The sequence below is a fragment of the Aquila chrysaetos genome, chromosome 4, assembly GCF_900496995.4.
Source record: "Aquila chrysaetos chrysaetos chromosome 4, bAquChr1.4, whole genome shotgun sequence".
In the NCBI taxonomy this organism is placed as follows: domain Eukaryota; kingdom Metazoa; phylum Chordata; class Aves; order Accipitriformes; family Accipitridae; genus Aquila; species Aquila chrysaetos.
In genome coordinates this window covers 66,042,598-66,064,161 of record NC_044007.1, presented here as the reverse complement: position 1 = coordinate 66,064,161, position 21,564 = coordinate 66,042,598, and the positions used below count along the sequence as shown (strand labels likewise).

Sequence of the window (21,564 nt, the reverse complement as noted above, 5' to 3'; positions counted from 1 at the left end):
AATTCAGCCTGGTAGATAAAGCCAACACTAGGGTTCATCATCCTTGCCTTGATTTTAACACACCCATATAAGTTCAGTCATGGCGTTTTAGGTAAATGCAGCCCAAAGACCCCAGCGAGTTTGTTTTCATTCCTTTCTCTGCCACAGCCTTTGTGTGTGTCCTCAAGATGGTTTCTTTGGGCATTGCAACGCTAGAGGCATAGTTTTAGGCTTACCCGGGCAAAGATGGGTAAATTTTTATACCACAGCAAGTGCAATAGCTACCTACTGAGGAGATCTGTGAGAAAGGAGAGGTTCCCTCTGTGGAGGGAGATGGTTAGGTTAATGAAAAACAACCAGCTGAATCGTGTAGAAGAGCAGGTCGCAAGGCCAGGAGAGGGACAGTAACTTCTCTGGGATTTCAGCATAGTCCCTCAGGAAACTTTCATTTCATATGCACAGTGCCAGTATAGAAATAGCATCATCGTGTCCTACCTTTAAAAATAAAATTTAAAAAAAAAAAAAAAAAAATCAAGCAAACATATACCACAAGTGCTTTGCTGCGCTACTTCTGCTCCTCTGGGGAAAGATGGGATAAATCTTGTTACAGATGTCAGTCATGTTTTGTGATGTACTTACTATTGAAAGATACTCAGCTAGTATGGGAATGATAACGTTATGGAAATGCCAAGCAGAAGGAGCCCCTCAGTTGCTGTGTCTCTATTAAGATGTACTAAAAAGGAATCTGTGTTAAAATGTATAGCTCGCTCTGATTAGTGTTAAGCAGCAAGCACTACATGGTAAGCAGCTCGCCTACACTTCATGATAGTAAGGGCGTTAAGCTGAGTTTCTGAAACCAGATGACATCAGGAAGCTGTTTCTTCTTTTTCTATAATTATTATAGAAAAGGAAACTTTGAGCTCTTGTAGGAAAACAAAAGCTGGAAAGCACAAATCTTCCATATGCAAGAAACCACAACCCAATGAATTTTCTACAAAAAAAAGAAAAAAGAAAGAAAATTAAGATTGGGGGGGGGTGGCTGCTGGGGTTAGTGTTGGGTGCGGAGGCAGCAGTAAGAGGGGGGGTTACAAACACCTCCCGGCAGAGCGGCTGTGCGGGCTGAGGTGGGGGGGCTGCCATGCCACCCGCTCCTGTCCCAGCACGGCGGCCCCGGGCCCCCCCACTGCACCCCAGTGCACCCCAGTGCACCCCAGTGCCGGGAACCGCTGCGCTCGGCAGCCCGTGCCCTCCCACAGCCCCTCTGTGTCTTTCCTTCTCAGGTCTGGCTGGCTTCGCTCGGCTCTGCCCGGGGGATCAGTACGAGGTACGTCTGCGTCGGTTTATGGTTTGTTTAACAGCAAAAGAATGGCAGGTTTCTGCTGGTTTTTACATCGTGGTGAATAAGGCCTTTTCGCATCAGCACCCCGAGAAACAGCTATTATTTCTCCTGTATAGGCTCTGAAAAACCTTGGAGTTCTCTTCATGTCTGCCTAGGTCAGGACACCTGTCAGAAGACCTGAAAATTACATTCAGAGCACTGGATGATGGCTATTCGAAGAACTACATGCCCTTTTTTTTTTTATTATTTTAAAAAATTAAATTTAAACACCCCCCCAGACCCACAGGCAAAGCCCCCATATTTTTTAAGTGTCTCCTGGAATGAGGGCATGCTTCTCATGTCTTATTCGTGACAAATGTTTCTAATTCCCCTGGAAAAAAAAGCGTATGCCCCATCCCATGCACATAGAGCAAATTGAACAAGTCCTTGCAAGCATCCTTTACTGAATGTTTAGACTTTACTTCATCGTAAAGCAGAGTAGCGGAAAGACACAGAATAACCATTTCTTGAGACCCAGATGTTACCTGCTGGGAGGCTGCATCAGGACCTCCGGTCACTGCAGCGTTCCAGTGGAGAACATCAAGAGCAGTTTAATTAGAGATGGATTAAAATAAAAGCCTCCAGCTCTCTCCAGAACAGAGCTAACCCTGCAAGAAATTCGCAGCAGCTTGATAACGGATCCCCCCCAGCTTGTACTTCCCAGCTGTCTTGATCGTCGATTCATTTGTTCCCACTCTCGTTCCCCGTGACAAATCTCTCCTGCTGCTGTCACGCCTGCAAGCAGCGTGCGCTTTCCTCTGCGGGGCCCATCAGTTGGTGCAGGTCTCTCCCAGCCAGACCCGCAGCCCCAAATCGTCTTGCTGTTCTTCAGATTGTGTTACTGCACTGGGGGTCTCATCCGTTCCCCATCACCAGCCGGCCAAAGTCTTGCAGCTGGGGAGACCTCTGATGAGGGATGGCCAAAATCTCACCTACCCCCTCCCCAGCTCCAGCAAGCTGTAGATGTTAGGAAAGGCCACGGGGGCTTTCATCCTGCTCTCCTAAATCTCCCCTACACCCCCCCGCCACTGCCACTTTCCCTGTAAAAGGGTTAAAACTCCTGCAGCTTCTTCGTTATGAGTCATCTAGTTACACGAAGGTGAAAGCTGGGGCGAAGGGTACGTTACCAAAAGGAGCGATTAGGAATGCCGAGAGGCAGAGATCCTGCAGGACAGACCCTTCCCTTCCGGCTCGATGGGGAGCAGAAGGGCGGCACCTACACCACTAACTCTTCCAGCCTACTTCAGACCCTTTCCCCGGTTCTGTTTCTGATATTTGTGCATCCTGAGAGCAGATTTCTCAAGAAAATAAGAGGATTTACCTTTTTTCAGATTTTCATGCGTTACGGTCGCCAGCGGTGGAAGCTGAAAGGCAAAATAGAAGTGAATGGCAAGCAAAGCTGGGACGGAGAAGAAATGGTTTTCCTCCCTCTCATCGTTGGACTGATCTCCATTAAGGTACGCCTGCTAACTCCTTTGCCTGCAAGCAAGGCAGGAGTCAAGAAGCTGCCTTCTCATGCACCATCAGCAAAAATGCAGCAGCGGATCATTAAACTCTTTGGAAATGAGCCATCATTAGTATTTCCAACACACCTACTAGAATGAAGTGCTATAGTATTGTTCCATCTAGAGAGCAGCATCTGCTCATCTGGAGAAATACAGAGGGCTCTCATCTGAACACACACAGGGCCAGCTGGGCATAAGCTGGAACAGCCCTGAGGTCCAGTCCCATCACCCTGCGCACAACAGCAGTGCTACACTGTGAGGTAGCAGCGCCGCGAGGTTTTTGCTCGCAGTGAGATGGAGGCGCGTAGAAAAACCACTCTGGCTTTTTGGCAGCTTCCTAGAGCACAGCAGTTCCCAAAATTTCTTTATGAAAGTCCCTCTGATTCCATGGCCTGTCCCCCAGGGAAAGAATTTTTGCAACTCCTAGCAATCGGCAGCGACTTTTCCTCCTAAACTGGAGTCTTTCCATCACTGCTCCATCCCCTCGTCGCCCCAGAGTTACAGGAGACAAATACGTAGAATAGGGCTCCCTTGGGAATTACTAAGTAGGCCAGCCACATCCGGAGATTGCGTGACATGAAAATTGGCAATTGCTGAGAGAATATTAGACAGGAAAACATCCAATATGCTCTCCCTCTTCCTACTCTTGCCTTGGGCTCTGCTTATGGTCACTGCAAAAGACCAAATACAAGGTCAGATAGCCCCTTGGTCTGAGCCAGCATGGTTGTTCTCTTCTGACACCTGTAAAAACATAGAGAAAACATTGAAGCGTGATCATATGCAACTATGCATTTATTAAAAAAATAATAAATCTGAATTTTCCCCTAAGTTACGAAGATGCAACAAACATGGTCGTATTTTAGAAGCCTTTTAGGAAGGGGTCCAGGCCAGAAAAGCAAACCCATTGCCTTGTAATTAAGGATTGCAATGCCTTGTGTGGTCCTAGATATCCTGTTCTTGTCTCTTACAGGTCACGGAAGTCAAAGGACTTGCTACTCATATCCTTGTGGGCAGTGTTACCTGTGAAACAAAAGACCTGTTTGCGGCTCGGCCTCAGGTGGTTGCGGTAGACATTAACGACCTTGGCACAATAAAGCTGAACCTTGAAATCACCTGGTAGTAAGTAGAGTTGGTTGGTTGGTCACTGGGTCCAGCAGCCATAAAAATTCAGCTAAAGAGAAAAGGTCCATCCATGTAGTCTCTTCTCTCCATCTTGCTCCCTGCTGAGGCAGATGGGGAAGGAATTGCGGCACAAGTTTGGGAGATGAAAAGTGACTCATGGTCAGCCACAGGTTCCCTGTGTTACCTGTGGCAAATGGGGTTGTGCCTAGTTTCAGCTGTTAAATTAGTTTTGGTAAGTACTGACATTACGAGACATGTGAAACAGATAGTGATAAGAGATCACAGAACTGCCTAAAGCATATGCTTCTTCCCCAGGCCCAAAAAACGGACATAACGGAGTGCTCATATATTCATTAAAATTTTTTAATATTAGTGTAAAGTTCAGTGGAGTTGCCCTGGATTTATGCTAGCATAGCCAAGTACAGAAGTTGGCCCATCTTTAAAAGCTGGCTTTTAAGGGCTTCATACACCATGAGGGTGGTGGGAAATCTCTAGCGTTGTCTGTCTGCATTGGTCAGCATAGGTAAGCTGATGGTGTAGGGATTCAAACCCAATTCTCACTATATTTTAATGAAATAGGTAAATGTCACTTCTGAAGAAGCATCGATGCATTTAACTTTTACAGTCATGTATGCTGTTTCTTGTAATGCAATAAACATGAAGACAGCAATAACAGCTACTGGTTTCCTTTATAACGCAACAGCTCTATTAATAGCAGAGCACCTTTCTCATTAGTATGTGTGACACTTGGCAACTCAAATCCAAGAATACTTTTCATGTGAGAAGAATAACATCAGACTACACTATATAAATGATTTCTGAGAGCAGAACACTTTTATCAGAACTGAAAACCACATTTGTGAGCCTGCTGTCTAATTAACAACATTTTCTTTTAAACCCTTCTGTTAAAAAACTTGCTACCTCTGGGTTTTGATGTGCTAATAAACCACCTTTTCAAAAATCCCTTCCATGGACCTGAAAGTCCTTCTCGCTCAGCCTAACAACCTTTTTTTTTTCTCTACTTTTGTGTCCATAGCCCCTTTGATGTTGAAGACTTGACCCCGTCCACAGGAAACGTGAGCAAGGCATCTGCTCTCCAGAGGAGAATGTCCATGTACAGCCAAGGCACCCCTGAAACACCAACCTTCAAGGACCACTCATTCTTTGTAAGCTCTGTTCAGCTTCATGTTTATGTAATGAGGAGCCCTAGAGCAGTTCAAACACTGCAAACACTTCATTGCTTTACACGTCTAAGCTTTTTTTCTCCAGTTCGAGCAGGTTACCCTTACAAATACTTATAAAGCAAGAGCATTCCTAGCTGCTAATCCTAAAAGAAGGTGACTATGATCCTGGCATCTTTGAATCTATGTGGCCAATTATTGCATACCTATTCTTCTTGCCTGACTGCTGTAATACTTGAATAATCTTTATAAAATGTGTCTTCATTTGGTAACAGTAGTTGAACAACCATTATACCACTAGTATTTTTAACATATCCCATGATAAAATTTGCCCCTATACTGAAGATATTCACAGGGTGCTCCTACATTTTGCATGTATCAAATTCTGAATGCTTAATCAGGACTGTGTATAAACTGAGTAGGCCATCTGTACAGATACGAATTTTACAAGTGCTACATCCCCTGCCTGTAATTTAGTACTCTGCTACAAAGCATTCATTTAACTTGCCCTTCCTCACACCCTCTTTGCTTTAACTGTTGAAGAAATGGCTGCATCCCCTGCAAGACAGGCCAAAGTTGACAATCTTAGATGCTCTGCAAGACACTTTCTTTGACAAGCTTCGTCGCAGTCGCTCTTTTAGTGACCTGCCATCGCTCAGGCTAAGCCCAAAAGCAGGGCTAGAGCTATATGTGAGTCCTGGTTTTTGTTTGGTGAAGGATTTTTTCGGTCCCCATGTGGCATCTCCATTCCCACGCATGCTTCATGTGTTGCTCTCTGTTGTAACTCACTCATTTTGCTGACTGATTAGAGGGGAGAACATGACTGTGAGCCCATGCTGCTTGCGTTAAATCAAAATTCCTTTGGGTTTCTACAGGGATAATGATCAGAAGCCAACTATCTGTGGGCAGAGAGCAGGGCAGGAATACAAGCCAACACGGTATTCTTAAAAATAGCCTGTCGCCTGCTACACTGATTGATGTTATACATTTGCCTAGTAACATGACTTTCAGATGCTAAAAGCATACCCATGTTGAGGGAAAGAAGAAATAAACCTTTGAGTATAATTATTTGTAGGGAAAAAAGCTGCTAATAGTGCTGGGGAAAAAGATGCAAGTTTTGGGCACTTTAACCTTATGCACCTTACCAACATGTGAATGCCTACAGTTCTTTCCAGAAAATTGTCAGCAAAATAGTAGTTGCCTTTCATCTGTGCTGTGCATATCCCTGAGCGGGCCACATAACAAAGCAAGATTTGTAGGTCAGATAGGCCGGTTGTGACTTTTATAGTGATTTTTCCCCATAGGTCAGTCAGAGAGGTGAACATTTGTATATGCTGTGATCATTTTTGGGTCTGTATATGCTGGTTTTGCTTCTTAAATGATCAATGTCCTGGTCAATACACCACCACGCAATTCTTCTGTTTCATTTCAGCAGAAAGTCATGTTGAACAGGACTCCTATGTAACTCACGTTCAACAGTTATTAGAGATCCATGCCACATGCTGAACATACTTTCAACAGAGAATAAATAGCATAGTAATATCACCATTAAAATGCCGTGACACTAGAGAAACTTTTGGAGCAAACTGTATTAAATTGTAGGGGTTGCTACTGTAGAAGTCAGAAAATAAATACAACAGAAATCTGTAACAGGTAGGAAAATGCAGACAAGGTGGCTTAAGTACAACCCCATTAAAAAGAGACATGCTGCAGGAACTAGAGCAGTGCACTGGAAATGCTCTCTGATGGAATCTGGTAGGACGAGCAAATTTTGGGTCTCTGTTCTGGGACTCGCTCCCCAGAGCTCTCTGCTTACCAGAGAGGTGCTGAGCCCAAGTTTTCCAGCAGTTTTCCTGCTGAAATCAGGAGCCATGCCAGATGAAAGCAGAAGTTGGATTTGAAATATTTTTCCCATCTCTCAAGTCTAGGATGCTTCTTTAATCTTTTTCCTTTCATTTTTCTTTCCTGGGCACATACTGGTTGGTTGGGTTTTTTTTCTCTTTCCAGTGCTGCGTGAAAAACATTTTCTCTCTTTCTCTCTTACCTTTTCAGTCGAATTTGCCAGACGACGTCTTTTTTAATGGTACGGCGACCACCGAGAAGCGGCCTCTTTCCTTCACTTTTGGCGACCTGCCTTATGAAGACCGCGTGCCCCCTGCCAACTCGGCAGAGTCCTCTTCTGCCCACGTCAGCTCCAGCCCCGACATCACTGCGACCCCCACCCAGCACCGAGCTCTCAAGTCCTCCAAGAGCTCGAGCCTGGACTGCAGCAGCAGCGACTCCCGCAGAGACTCTGTCGCTGAGCCCAAGGACCTGCCGTCCCAGGGAGAAGGAGCGGTGGTTGAGAGCAAGACCGCCCCAAGGGCAGCTCCTGAAGTTTGCCAAAAACCCTCTGATGCTGGGAGCGATCACGTCTTTATCGAAACAAGCGTCCCGGTGTCTCTCCTGCAGGACACGGATGAAGGTTCAGAGCTCAAGCCTGTGGAGCTGGATACCTATGAGGGCAACATCACGAAGCAGCTGGTAAAAAGGCTTACGTCAGCAGAGGCACCCATGACCCCAGAGAGGCTGCCGTGTGAGGGATCGATTAGTGGGGAATCAGAAGGATATAAGTCTTATCTCGATGGAAGCATTGAAGAAGCCTTGCAAGGGCTTCTCTTAGCTCTTGAGCCACACAAAGAGCAGTATAAAGAGTTTCAGGACCTGGACCAAGAAGTGATGCATCTAGATGACATCCTAAAAGTGAGTACGTTTCCGAAAAATGAGCGGGTAGAATCTCCTCCCCTTCCTCGCAAACATCAAAGTAGGGTTTTTGGAGATCAGTAAAATTCCTCAGTAGCAGTAGATTTGCTCCTGCTTGGAGCACCCTTTCACAGTGTTGCATTTTGAAACTTCTGCCGGCAATGTGCTTAGCGTAGCCTTGTATCCTCAAGCGATGGATCTTTTAATCTGCTCGAAACCTGGGGGAAAGAGAAAAAGGTGCAATGGCAGAGGGGTAATTAAATTATACCCTTCTCTGAAGAAACTACTTATGAACCCGTTGCTTGTGCCATACTGGAGATCAGATTATAGCCAACCTTCTGCCTTTGAAATCTATGGGTCACGTCCTCAGTGGCTGTACTTTAGCATGCTACCCCTGAACTCTGTGGAGCTGTGCAAAACTACACCAGCTGAGGATCAGGCCTTGTAGCCATAGAAGCTGAATTTTCTAAATTGCCAAAAGGATTTAGAAGCACAAGTATCACTGAAGGTTGCCATCCCCACGTCACCTAGGGCTTCTTCCAAGCCTTTTCCTTTTTCCCCCATCAATTTTTAAAATGAGAGACATCCTGTCATTACACCAGGATGGACAGAAAGTGTTGAAAATTAGAAAGAAGAAAAGGGGTTTGCATGTATGTTGTTAATACGTTTACTGCTGATCACTGTGACTCGTATCTTGCCCGTGGATAATAACTCATGACACATTACTGTGCAAAGAGTATTATATGGGAAATAATCATTTCAAATGCTTCATATTCATATGCACGTTGGTCTGCTAGTCATTTAAGCCTCACCATGCAAAAACATGGCTGAGGAGGAAGGAGGGAAGCATTTGTCCTTCAGCATTATCTTTTTACGAAGAAACTTTGTTAACAACCTTGTTTCCATTGGTGTAGTTAAGTACTTTTTTGACAGCCTGCAGCCCCTGTTTCTTGCACTATTTCCCAAGGAGGTTCAAGCAGGCAAAGTTACCATTGCTATTATTTTTTAACTTTGTGGCTGCTCTGCAGCTTGTACAAAGAGGTCAACTATCCAGACAGCAGAAGGACAATGGAGACTGTTTATTTACACTACTACCATCAGAAGTTACAAAGGGACAGACATGGGAAGGGGGAGAGAGAGGACAGACATGTGCGGACAGGATTCCTGCACGCTGCAGAAGGAGACCTCTTCCAGATCTGCTTATGTCTGCGCGTCGCCTATTGATCAGCTTGCAGCACTCAGCATCGCCAGCAGCCGTGCGGGGCTCCCCATGGAAAAAGGTTGAGCTGTAATCCAGCTCTGGCTGAAGAAATCTCTCTTGGCCATATTAGATGGGCAGAGAAAAGGAGAAGCCCACATGTTGCTCTTTGCTTTTGCCTGACGAAGCTGCACTACCAGCCCTGAAAGAAATGGTAGCTAAAACCATCGGTGCTGCAGAAGCAGTGGGATACAGCACCCACCTGTGTCACAGATGTGTTGGGAAGTGCGTTCGATCAGCTTATGCCTGTACGGTCGGTTTAAGGAATCAAGCATCCTAAGTGCTAACATATGACCATTATAGCATTAATATTGTGTGCAAATGCATTGGAAACAGAACTCCAAGCCCCCTCAGCTCTATAGGAGCCAGTGCCGAGTCTGAACACGGAGGCATTTCTTTCTACAACCAGACAAAGTCCTGGTTCCTGCCTGGGACTGGAAGATGTGGCTTGTGTAACAACACCGGTGGCTCCTGCCTGTTTCTGATCAAATAATCACGTAGTGCTAAAGGTGTTGAAGTCATTGCACAAACCAGCGGAGGTGATCCCTCAAGTTACTTCTGATCCTGCAAGGTGACCCGGGAAGCAGCTCTGTGGGCATGTCTGGATGAATCACCACGTGAGACCAGGGACTTTGATACTTCCTACAGCAACACCAAGGTTTCTGTCACATCTCTTCCCAGCAGCAAGATGGGATGGCTTCCCCCCTCTCTAGCCCTGTTAATTTCCAAGTTACAACACTGACTTTCCTTGTCATCTAGGAATCTGATACCTGATTAGCTTTTCCTTGATAAGCCATGTGGCTTCGAAGGCCACAAAAGTCCTCTCATCCCATGAATAAATCTGCAGATATGGGACCAAATTCATTACTCGTCAAGGTCCGTTGGAGTTACATCTGGAATAAATCCGATAGTGCCATTGGATATGTATAAATTGGCTTCTGTAGCTAGAACAGCAATTATGGAACGTGCCTTCCCCTTTCAACTTCCAGTGCGTTAACTGCTGTCTCTCCTTTTGGAGGACGCCGAAAGCTGCGTCGCTTGGATTCAAGACGTTCTTCTCGTTTCTATAAAACACATCAAATTTTGCCTTTGAGGGTTTTCCTTTGGGGAAGAGAGGGGGTAGGATGGGGAGGGGAGGAGGAATGGAAGGGGTTTTCCACTTCTCAGGCTTTGCTTGTATATGCTATGAATATGAAGGTTTGAAATGAAACACCCAATAAAATGAAGTTTTAAAAATAAAATGAAGAATTTGAAAGTTTTAAGCTTTATCCTTTTTTTTCTTTTCTTTCAGTAGTAGCTAATATCTGGGGTTTTCATTGGTTCGTTCTGCCTTTGCAGTGCAAGCCAGCAGTAAGCCGAAGCAGGTCCTCCAGTTTAAGTCTAACAGTTGAAAGTGCTTTAGAAAGCTTTGATTTCCTGAACACCTCTGACTTTGATGATGAGGATGGTGGTGGTGTGGAGGTTTGTAATGGTGGAGGAGGTGCAGACTCAGTATTTTCAGATACTGAGATTGAGAAGAATAGGTAAGTTTGTAGTAACTGCCAGCTGTGCTTACGCCAAACTGATACCCTAGCTCTTTGTCGCTAACAGGGGATCCCGGTGCACACATTATTCAAGGAAGACTGACTAATCCTTGATGAGTGTATAGGGTCAGAGGGTTCCCCGTGGCTGCTGCATACAAAATCTTTAGCTTCCAGGATCATTTTTTTTTTTCCCTGTTCAAATATACGCAATCTGTCCTCCAAAGGAGAAGGGTAAATTAAATTAAGCTGACATCAATACTGGCAGAGCCTCTTCCTTGACATAGGTTTGGACCTGGCTTTCCTTGGATGTAATTACTAACTCCTCTGTGGTTTTTCCCCCCTCCCTTTGTCTTTTCTCTCTAGCCGAATGAGTCTTTGCAGTGGATTAAGCTTGTCAGTAACAGTAACACAGGGCCAGATTTAAGCAGCATGGTGTAGGTTTCCTTTGGAATGTAAGAGTGATGACTGGTACTCTGTTCATGGCCCTGCGTGTTACCTGCCCTTCTTTCATCACTTTTGGTCTTTCTGAGAAAAAAAAAAAAAAAAAAAAAAAAAAAAAGCTGTGGTGTTTGTGCTGTGGTCTGCCATTGTCGTGTGACCTTAAGATGCTGTGTTTCATTCAATCCTAAAAGCATGTTTGCATCCTCGGAGCTGACACGATGCCCAGCAGGCATGTAAGCGGCACTAGAGCCGGAAAAAAAGAAAAGAACATGGTTCCCTTGTACCCTACGCTTTCCAACCAGGGAGCTATACTTCTTGCAGATTATCGTGGCCTGTTTAGAACGATTTTGAATGCAAACAAGCAACCACGATGCAGTTCCCATCATCTCACTGCATAGCCTCTTTCCGGAATAAGACTTGGTGGGAAGAAAAACTTGGAAAATCATGTTGCTTGCTTGCTAAACTGGCACTCTGAGCTCAGTTCAGTCTGTGTTGATTTAAAGATCTGGCTCTAACCAGGCACTTCAGCATAAATTTAACATTAGCAGCAAAAATTTAAGTTAGTTATAAGCAACTAAAATCATTTAAGTTGAAGTAGAAGTTAAAATTTCTTTTTTTCCCCTCTGGCTCATCCCCAGACAGTGAGACAGTGTAGATTCCCGCTTCCATTTTTAGATGTGCGTGTGACTCAGTGTGAAGGTTGCAAGTGTTGAAACTTCTGAACCTGCAGCCAAATACACTTGCAACCTGGGGACTGACCTCGGGCTTTGCATTTAAAGACAGGCAGGACCATTTGTGCAACATGGCAATGTTGGAAATAATAATGATTTAAATCACGGTGAGACTAGCTTTACGCTCTTACAGAAACAAAGCAAGCTGTACACATTGTGCCTAAAACAGCGCATGAAAACATCATGTCTCTTACTGCGGCAGCGGTTTTCCTTTCCTTCTGCAACGAGCGTTAGATTTGGACACGGAAAGCACAGAGCTCTTCTTAGCAGCTCGGTGCTTGGGTTGGCACAAATTGTAACGGCGCTTAATCCAGAGCGATGAGGGGGACGATTTTCACCAAGAGACGGGAGAAAACCGTCATCGCAGCCGCCGGTTGAAAAGGCTTTTGCCGTTGAGGGCGTTGGGTCGCTCGAGGCAAACCGGTCAGCGGGCAGCGAGCCGTCCCCTCGGTGGGTACAAGCCCCCCGCCGGGGCAGCGCCGCTCCTTTGCGATATGATGTGTTCATCGCGAGGTTTCTGGCCGCTTTTTCCGCTCTCCTGCCGCGCTCGTTGCTCTCGTCGCCTTGCGTGAGCGTTGCGTGCGTGTCCGCGGCGGCAGCGGTCGGTTCCCCCCCCCCGACCCCAGCTCACCTCCCTCGTCCCTCCCCAGTTACAGGACGGAGCACCCCGAAGCCAGAGGCCACCTGAGCGAAGCTCTCACCGAGGACACGGGTGTGGGCACCAGCGTGGCCGGCAGCCCCCTGCCCCTGACCACCGGGAACGACAGCCTCGATATAACCGTAGTTAAGCACTTGCAGTATTGCACGCAGCTCATTCAGGTACTGGGGCCCGGCTCGTTTAGGGCATATATTTTAAAAAAGAAATCTTCCCCGCGGGGCACGCGGCGTGGGGTACGAGCAGGCTGGCGAGGTCAGCGCCGCTGGCGGGAGCGCAGGGCCGGGACGGCCGCCATGCTGGGGCGAAGGTGACGCCGGAAGAGCCTCCATCTTTTCCGTCCTGGCCTGTCTGGGAGCAGAGCTGGTGTGTGCAAACCACGGGGCAGTTTTTGCATCCCGGCGAGGCCGACGGGCGGCAGCACGACGGCAGGGGCAGCCCCTGCTCTGGGTTACAAATACCCGCTGGCTTTGCCGGGAGGTGGTCAATGAGATCGGTCCCCGGTTAAGGCAGCCCACGTCTTCCGAGGTAAACCCACTGTTTTAGCCGAGCCCCAGGCGAGGCTGCGATGTTCAAGAGCAGAAACGAATTTCTGCGTGTGAGCTGGAGAGATTGTCTGCGACGCACGCGGTGAAGGCGGCGCGCGACGGGCCCCTCGGGACACCAAAATGGTCTGTTCGTGCTCACGACTAACTAGCACAACCTTTTAGCGTTGGTTTTTTTTTTCAGACCCCAAGCACAGCCAATGTGATTTTAAACCTCCAGCAAGCCACTTCAGCAAGAAAGGGCATCAGGGGTTTCCCAATGAATCAAAACATACTGCAGCTTCCTCTTTGCAATTATTTGATTCTTCCACCTTACATATAATTCGCTTTATTTTCCCAAAGGCCAACTGAAGCAATGCAGAGTGATCCTGATTCCGGCACCTTTAGTGCTGAGCTGGACACTGGGCTGACTCACAAGTATGAGAAAAAGGGAGGTTTTTGGCTTTTAAAAGCCAAAAAAAAAAAAAAAAAAGCTTTTTTTTTTTTCCTTTGTACAAGAGTACACAGTATATATGCAGTTGGGGGAGGCAAGCTTGAACTATGTCCACACACTGAGCAGATTTGATATGAACAATATTTACACGGACTGCTGAAGAAAATGCAGGTGTCAGCAGCAGGGAGTGTTAGCAAGACGAAAGCACCAAATTAATAAAGGCACCTGGGTAGTTGATCAGAGCTGAAAGGGAGTGGAGAAAAAGCGACCTGTGGCCTGCCTCCAGGCATGTATGGCCTGAAAGTCCACAGCCTATGTTATGCAAAAGTCAGACTAATATTCTTTTCTGGCTATTCTTTTAAGGCTTATGATGATGGATTCCTTTAGCTTTGCAGAGTGTATAAATCAGAAATTACTTATGCAAATGGCTGCTTGGATACTCAAGTGCCTATATCTGGATGTAGCTGTTAAAGATATAAGCAACAATGCCTATCAACCAGGACCATAAAATATCCCAGAGACAAAAAACTTTTGAAGTTAAGGAGATCCTATTGTTCCCAGCAATGAATTTGCCACTGTATTTCTTCAGGTGCCAGGTGTTTTAGAGGTTTTTGTTTTCTTCTGAGGTTTTTTTTGGTTCAATGACTCCTTTTCCTCCCTTCCCATTTGTCTTCACCAGCAAATTGTGTTCTCCAGTAAAACACCATTTGTGGCAAGAGACCTCCTGGATAAGCTGTCCAGGCAGATCCTCGTGATGGAGAATATCGCAGAGATCAGCACTGAGAATGTGGGAAACATCACTTCCCTTACTGATGGTAAGAGACAGGTTAGGGGGTTTCCTTCTGAAAAGGGTTTGTTTGGGCATGCGTGCCTGCTGAAATAATCGCTGTGCAGAGCTCACCATCACTGCAGGAGAGGCCACCGTAGTAAGGTCAACTCACAGTTACCAGCAGATGTAGCAGTCACCAGAACTGGTCAGGGGCCTTATTCTGTCTTCAGCGCTGGTATCCAGAAATAAGCAGGTGAGAAGAGAAAGGACTTATCCTTATCCTGCTTCATGTGCAGAAGATGCATGGAGGTCGTTGCTGCGGTGGGGTGGGGATGCTGCCACCTCTGAAGAGCCAAATTCTTCCTCCACCTCTCTTTCCTGAGGAAAGGCAGGATCTGCCTTATACTATCAGAGGCATAATACAACCCCTGGAACATTTAATCCGTTTTATTTTTAGTCATCTCTATGGAGAATTATTTAGTTATTTTTCTTGTTGTTGCATCTATTTTAAGACGTTGGAAGACTTTGACAAACAGGTAGTTACTCACCCTTGTGAGCACTCTGGCAGGATAGGTAAATACAACATGGTGTATTTACTTTGTTTATCAGAAAACAGGCAAAATTGAGTGACTTACCCAAGGCCACAGAGCAGTGCTAGGACAGGGACCAGTCTTGTGCAGACCATTTGCAGTATTCCCCTACTATTTCATGGTATTTAAAAGGATGAGACAGCAGTGCCCAGAACTGGATCAGGAGCAAATTTTCTCACAGGCTACCATGGGAATTGGAAAAAAAAAGTAACAAACTTGGGGTGAGCACATGATCACGCTCTGTGAAGGTACTGGCATGGGGTGACCCACCAAACAGTAATTGTCCATCAGTGGGCTGGGGTGAGATTTCCTCCACTCTTACCATCTTTTTTCTTCTGGAAGTCGATGCTTCCAGCACGGCTTTGTTTCATCGTTCATTTTGTCTTCCCCGCCAGCAATTCCAGAGTTCCACAAGAAGCTGTCACTGCTGGCTTTCTGGATGAAGTGTACTGGCCCTTCAGGAGTGTATCACACATCTGCAGACAAGATGATGAAGCAGTTGGATATCAATTTTGCCACCACTGTGAATGAGGAGTGTCCAGGACTTGCAGAAACAGGTACCAACTGCTGCAGAAAAATTGTGTTGGTCATCAAAATGGAGAACAGCTGTGTGCTGGGCTTTACTCAACCTTCATTGCTTTGTGTTCCAACCCCTTGGAGGTCTGTTTGGCCACGGCTCCACGATCTCATTTGAAAACTAACGCTACAACTCTTGAAACAGTTTTGGCCCAAAATAATCAGATGAGAATAGGAAAAAAAGGTGAGGTCAGCAGAAGAGAAAATACTGTTTTAAGGTTTATGAGCTAATAGGAAAGTAAGTCTATTCCCAAATACAGGTTTGTAAGTGATTCAGTGGAGTAGGAATCCTCTCACTTAATTTTATGTGTCTGCATAATGTCCACACCCCATAACAGTTCACTGGGTTGGAATTAATATGCATCCAAGTGAGACTATCTGAATATAGGTTCCTACTTGGAGTGAGATGTACCACATCGACTAGCTCTCCCTGGGCTAGAACGGGGATGTAGGGTGACTTGCTTCAGGATATCGTTTGGGTAGAAAGGATGCTGTATTGATCGGATAGGAAGCTGCACTAGCCATCTGTAAACTGGCAGGGGTTCATCCTTACAAAGATACCCTCTGGTGATGAGAGCTAGACAGGGAGAAGGTCTGTCTAGCTTCTAACCTAACCATGGTTGAGGCTGGAAACGTTGGGAAGTATCTGGCTTTGCAGGTATGGTTCTTTCTTTCTGGCTTGGAAGTGGACTGCGGCATTTGCCCACAGCTTTTGCTCTCGCTAACGTGTCCTTTTGTCCACGGCTGCCTGCAGTCTTCAGGATCCTGGTGTCTCAGATTTTGGACCGGACGGAGCCTGTCCTCTACTCCAGCATGTCCTCCGAGATCATTACCGTCTTTCAGTATTACAACTATTTTGCCAGCCACAGTGTTAATGACCTTGGAAGCTATTTGCTGCAGCTCGCAAAAGAAGGTAGGGTATATAAATTCTAGTGGCTAACGGGAGTACATCTGTGTACCTCTGAGCTCAGCACACAACATTCAGCCCTGAGGCTGATTTTACAAAAGAAAGGGGGAAAGGAGACAAAGAAGTGCCTTGGATACTAAGTCTGAATGCACCTGAACAGTTGTACATACCAAGGGAAAGGAGCTGATGCAGATACACCCTCAGTCATTTCTATTTCCATATTCGAATGGGAAAAAAGAGTTAGTTTTTAGGAAGTGGCTGATGGTGGCAGGCCGGGCCCAAGGTCTGGGAAGTTTTCTCTACCCGCAGCTTGGATGATGCTCCGGTCTTTCACCATCCTTTATGGAGAGACCTTCTGAAGTGCTGAGCAATTCTCAGGAGCCAAGAGATCACAGCACGTCAGTGTTTGGCAGGCTCTGCCACCGAGAGCTAAAGGGGGAAGCAGACGCTCCACAGAGCGTGCTAGACTGCAATCCCTGGCAAGCCAAATTTTCTTCTCTATTTGAGAGGGAGTCTGAGGATCCTTGCCCAGTTTTCGTTTTTATTTGGACATACTGGGGAGCTTTTGCTCAAAAACCTGGAAGGCAAAAAGCATTTCAGTCCACCTCTGAAACACATTAGCCCTGGCTCTTGGTAGCGGACATCAGTCTGCCTAGGAAAACCTCTCATAAAGATGCTCTGGAAGTCAATGCACTGACAGGGATATTGGGTTTCACTTGGTACGGGGAGGATTTACATCTTCCAGCAGAAAGTGAAGATTTGACAGGTAGGCCCTTAGCTCTGGGTAGGTGTAAGTGCTGCAGTGTCCCACTTAGCCCATCTACTCATCTCCTCCTTTGGAAGAACGTCTGAGAAACTGGCCCAGCTTAAAGCCCAGACAATTCCCCATGCAGACACACTGCAGTGCTACAATTGCACAGATGGGGATTTTTTTTTCATGTCCTTTGTGTGTACAGTATGAATTGAGGATTGCTAGTGGGGAAAGGAGCAATCTGAAATATTGAGAGGGTAAAATAAGTAACAAGGATCTTTCTCTTGCACTTGTAGCCTCTGTGGTTCAGGTGCTGCAGTCAGTGAAAGATGGAAAACTGCAGCAAAACGTGGCCAAAATAAACTCCAATAACCTTCCACCACAGCAAGAGGTTTTGAGAGCTTTGGCTTTACTTCTCAATGAAAATAAAAATGAAGTCAGTGAGACCGTGGCATCACTTCTGACAGCTACCGCAGAAAACAGGCACTTCAGGGAGAAGGTAAGTGGCAGAAAATCACCTATCGCATAAGAGACCCGTATCATCATGACATTTTTTCTGCCTGTGTGTCTCAAATGTCTATGTGCATAAAATAATTGCTCCAGGCTTGATTTAAACTGATCCAGAGGGATTTCCTGTCTAATTTTTCTGCAGATATGCAGCTCTGTTTCTGTTGTTATGCCAGTCTGCTTCTACCTGTCATTACACTAAACAGGTACTAACCAAAACTCTGCAAATCCTTACTGAGTGCTGTGCTCTCCAGCTATCTTCCACACTTCAGCATTTCTGCTGGCCTGCCTCAGACTTGGCTTCAGTCCAAGGCTTCAAGGCAACAGTCCCCAGCATCACCAACACGCAAAGACGTAGGGCTGCGATTTTTGTTTTTTTTCCCAAAGGAGACTGGCATCTGTGGCACCTCCCACCATTTCTGGAGGGGATGGACTGCCTTGGGCAAACACAGCTCAGCTGTGAGATCTAAGATTTGAGTCTATCACAGATACCAAAGGCAACAAGCAGGGCCAGATTAAACACAGAAATGAAAGAGAAGGGAGAAGAGGAATAAGAAGAAATTAGGGGTTGGCTTCTACCCTTTCATGGCAGACCTTTCTCTACTGTTCTTCTTGTTCCCTGTCAGGACAGAGTGAAAGAAAAGGCAGTTGGAAGAGGAGGAGTGGTGGAAGGAAGGCAGAGGGAGGAGAAAAAGGAGCTCACTCTTTGCTGCTCTTCTCTGTCGATCCAGCCCCCTCTTTGCTTGCCCTCCCACTTCATCTTCCATTTTTGCAGCCTCTTAGTATCTCATACCATCCTTCTCCATCCCCAGCTTCATGGAGGCAGCATCTCAGGGAAAATACAACCTTCTCCTGGAACAGGCGTGTGTAGCCCATACCTGGTTCACTGCCTGCAGGAAGGACCACAAGGTGCCTTGTGCGAGGACATTACGCAGCCTTATGCTGCAGATGAGCTCATGGCGCAGCCGACTGCCGCTGAGGTTTGCGGCTCACACTGGTTTTGTTTGCTCAGCAGTAGCTACTCATTTCTAGGGCCAAGCAGTAAACTGGTCTAGCAGCTCTTGCTATCTTTGCAATAGTAATTTGCAGTGCCCCTAGGGTCCATCCCAGTCTGTTCATTACTATCCCTACATTAGAGAGACCATCTCAAGGGTCAGCTCTTGAGCTATTTAGACTGCAAGGCCCGTTTAAAGCTCGCTCTTTGGCGATTTATGCTGAAAGGCCCTCAAGGGTGCCAGATTGGGCTTCTCACTTTAACGTGAACTTTTCCTCACCAAAAGCTGGCCTGAGACTACTAAGCTGTAACTCGTGGCCTGGCCTGGATCTGCTGTAGGGAATTATCCCACCACGTTACCTGTAGCAGGGACTGTGCCTCTCCATCCCACGGGCTCACTGTCCGGGAGGTGGGCTGCAATCCCTCTCCCTGTAGTAGGGTAGCAATGCCTCCACGCTCCAGCCTTCTGCTCCACGCAGGCACAGACATTTTCATCGCTACTCTTCTTTATCTGTTTTCAGGCCTTGATTTATTACTGTGAAGCACTAACCCAGCCCAACCTCCAGCTGCAGAAAGCAGCTTGCTTGGCTCTAAGATACCTCAAGGTAAGAGACAAGGAATTCACTGTGGTACTTGGCTTTGCTCTAAAGAAAGGACATCTGATGGGTACAAACAACAAAATAGAAACTGCAATAGCAGCGGCAATAGTGTTTTTGTTTTGCCTTGCTGCACTGCATCCTTTTACAGATACCGTGCTGTTTGGGAACGGTTTAGAAGCTTCACTGCAAAAACAGCTGGGCTCTGTGACGATGACAAAGTTTATCTTTGGCATGTCATCTTTTCCTCCCTCTCATATTGACTTTAGGGGGCTTACTTCCACATCACAGAGGAAAACAAATTCATCCAAGAGTACTGACTGAGAGGGCGAAAAGACATCCTTTCTCAGGATAAAATTGGCTGTAATGCGTATAGGTTGCAGCAGTAGAAGAGAAAGGGAGAGACAGGCCACAGCTCATTTTATGACAAATAACTGGTACATCTGGGCACTACAGCTTCAGCTAGCATCTGGTACCATTTTTGCACTCCCTCTCATGACGGGAAGGAAAAATGCACTTTTGTTTTGGCTGTATAGGGCCATGGGAAACAGCAGCCACCCAAGCCCGACTGATGCAGAAAGTTGGGGCAAAAAAATGTGTTCTGTGAGACAGACCCGCCGCGGGCTGACTATTTCTCCCTCAAAACTGTGCCCTGGAGAAGACAGCTCTAAAATGTAACTTCATCCCAGCCAGAACCGATACCATCCAATACATAATGCAATAGTTTAAATATGAAAAAACTGTTTTCCCTTAAACGAGATGCTAGCAGGCATCCCTGAGAGGCAATGGAGAGGGGCATTACACCTCTGCTGCATGCAGGGCACAGTGGGGTTTTTGATCTCAGGAAAAGCCAGACAGTGGTGGGAACTGGAGCTAGACACATTTAACTTGAGCAGTGTGGCTCCGATGCATCTTGAATAGTGAGAATGGCAATAGCTGGGGAAAAAAAACCTACTGAGGGGAAGTGTCCTCATTTGGAATCTTCAAATAAAAAGCTAAAGCCTTTCTGGAAGATATTATTTCAGAGATGGGAATGCCACAATGGATAGGTGACCGTGGATGAGCTAATCCAATGGCAGTCTCATCCACATCAAACCACGTTGGCTGCACAAGGTCCCACTGTGAATCTCATGAGAGGTTTCACAGGTCGCAGCAAGCTCTGTGTGGCTGTGGCCCCATCACTCATAAGCATTCGAGCTGTAGTCACCAGCATGCACCCAGCACAGACTTGCCCCGAGTCAAGCACAGGCGACCACGTTGAAGATGGGGTGGTGAGATTTAATGGCTCTGGTAGCTAAGCCTTCATGCAGAGCATCGTAGACCAGACCTGTGCCCCTCAGATGAACAGGGTTTGTACAAATACTGACTCTGTGGCTCAGCGCCTCTTCCATGTGTCGCACCGGGGCTGTACCTGCCCTTCCTTTCACTCGCCGCTCTTCTTGTCGTATTAAATAGCCTGCCAGAGGCACTATGACAGCTGCTGTCCCCAAAGGCTTGACATTTTTGTAGCAGAGAACAGGATGATTCCTTGCTTTCTTCCCAAAATAGCAGAGGCGAGGCAAAAATGTGGAAATGTTGGTGACTGCAGGTGTCGGTGAGGAGCCTGCGGTGAAGTGGCTGGGCTGGCCAGCCGACGTGCCCCTGTAGAGACAGTTAGGCTGGCGAGAACAGCCTTCTCAGACCTACCAGGTTTGACGTGCTCAGTGTGAAACTCATTCCCTTGACGCCTGTCTCCCGTTCGTCTCCCTGCCGTACCTGTGCCTTGGCACTTTCACAGCCTTGTCCCATGGCCCATCACCCAGCCTACAGTCAGAAGGGGCACGCATAGCTGGTCAGCCAGATTTATGCATGGAGCGCATAGGGTAGGAAATTTAGAAAGAGTCCACACCGACAGCAGAAAATATGCCTTCTCCTAGATGCTCCCTCTCCGGGAAACCCCGTTCCTCATGTCTCCACTAAGGCCCTTCCCTTGGAGTAGGAAGGGCAACATAGAGGATAGTGACTATTTCCACGCAAGGTTGTGAAATAAAACCACAGCGTACTACGCAGTGCTAATGCGGTTCTTTTCGCACTTCCCAGGCTACTGAGAGTATTAAAATGCTGGTCACACTCTGCCAGTCTGACAACGAAGAGATCAGAAAAGTGGCGTCCGAAACCCTGCTCTCCCTTGGTGAGTTGCCTGTTTTAGACCAGTAGTTCATTTTCTAACAGAGCAGCATGTAAGACACCCGAGTTATACAAACGTGAGACTCTAAATTGACAGAAAACTTTACCTAGAGACTCAAACAGGTTAGAAAATATATATTCTTAAAAATCATTCGGTTTGAAAATCATGAAAATGAGCCAAGAGAGAAATTGAATTGTGTGAGTCTGGAGGGGGA

General features: G+C 46.5%; 1 protein-coding gene across 3 annotated transcripts in view; it reads left to right on the top strand.

The window, feature by feature from the left end:
- RIPOR2 (RHO family interacting cell polarization regulator 2) overlaps nt 1–21,564 on the top strand; it is a 69,636-nt gene that overhangs the window by 45,179 nt on the left and 2,893 nt on the right. The window contains exons 9-22 of one of the 3 annotated variants that reach the window (XM_041123029.1): nt 1,260–1,303; nt 2,689–2,814; nt 3,833–3,981; nt 5,021–5,150; nt 5,709–5,855; nt 7,218–7,907; nt 11,052–11,122; nt 12,511–12,679; nt 14,173–14,308; nt 15,248–15,409; nt 16,183–16,341; nt 17,383–17,585; nt 19,109–19,192; nt 21,263–21,353. In XM_041123029.1, the coding sequence (XP_040978963.1) occupies nt 1,260–1,303; nt 2,689–2,814; nt 3,833–3,981; nt 5,021–5,150; nt 5,709–5,855; nt 7,218–7,907; nt 11,052–11,122; nt 12,511–12,679; nt 14,173–14,308; nt 15,248–15,409; nt 16,183–16,341; nt 17,383–17,585; nt 19,109–19,192; nt 21,263–21,353 (2,361 nt within the window). Of the gene's footprint in view, nt 1–1,259; nt 1,304–2,688; nt 2,815–3,832; nt 3,982–5,020; nt 5,151–5,708; nt 5,856–7,217; nt 7,908–10,503; nt 10,689–11,051; nt 11,123–12,510; nt 12,680–14,172; nt 14,309–15,247; nt 15,410–16,182; nt 16,342–17,382; nt 17,586–19,108; nt 19,193–21,262; nt 21,354–21,564 lie in introns of all 3 variants that reach the window. The other 2 variants (XM_041123028.1, XM_030011878.2) reach the window with 2 other exon arrangements.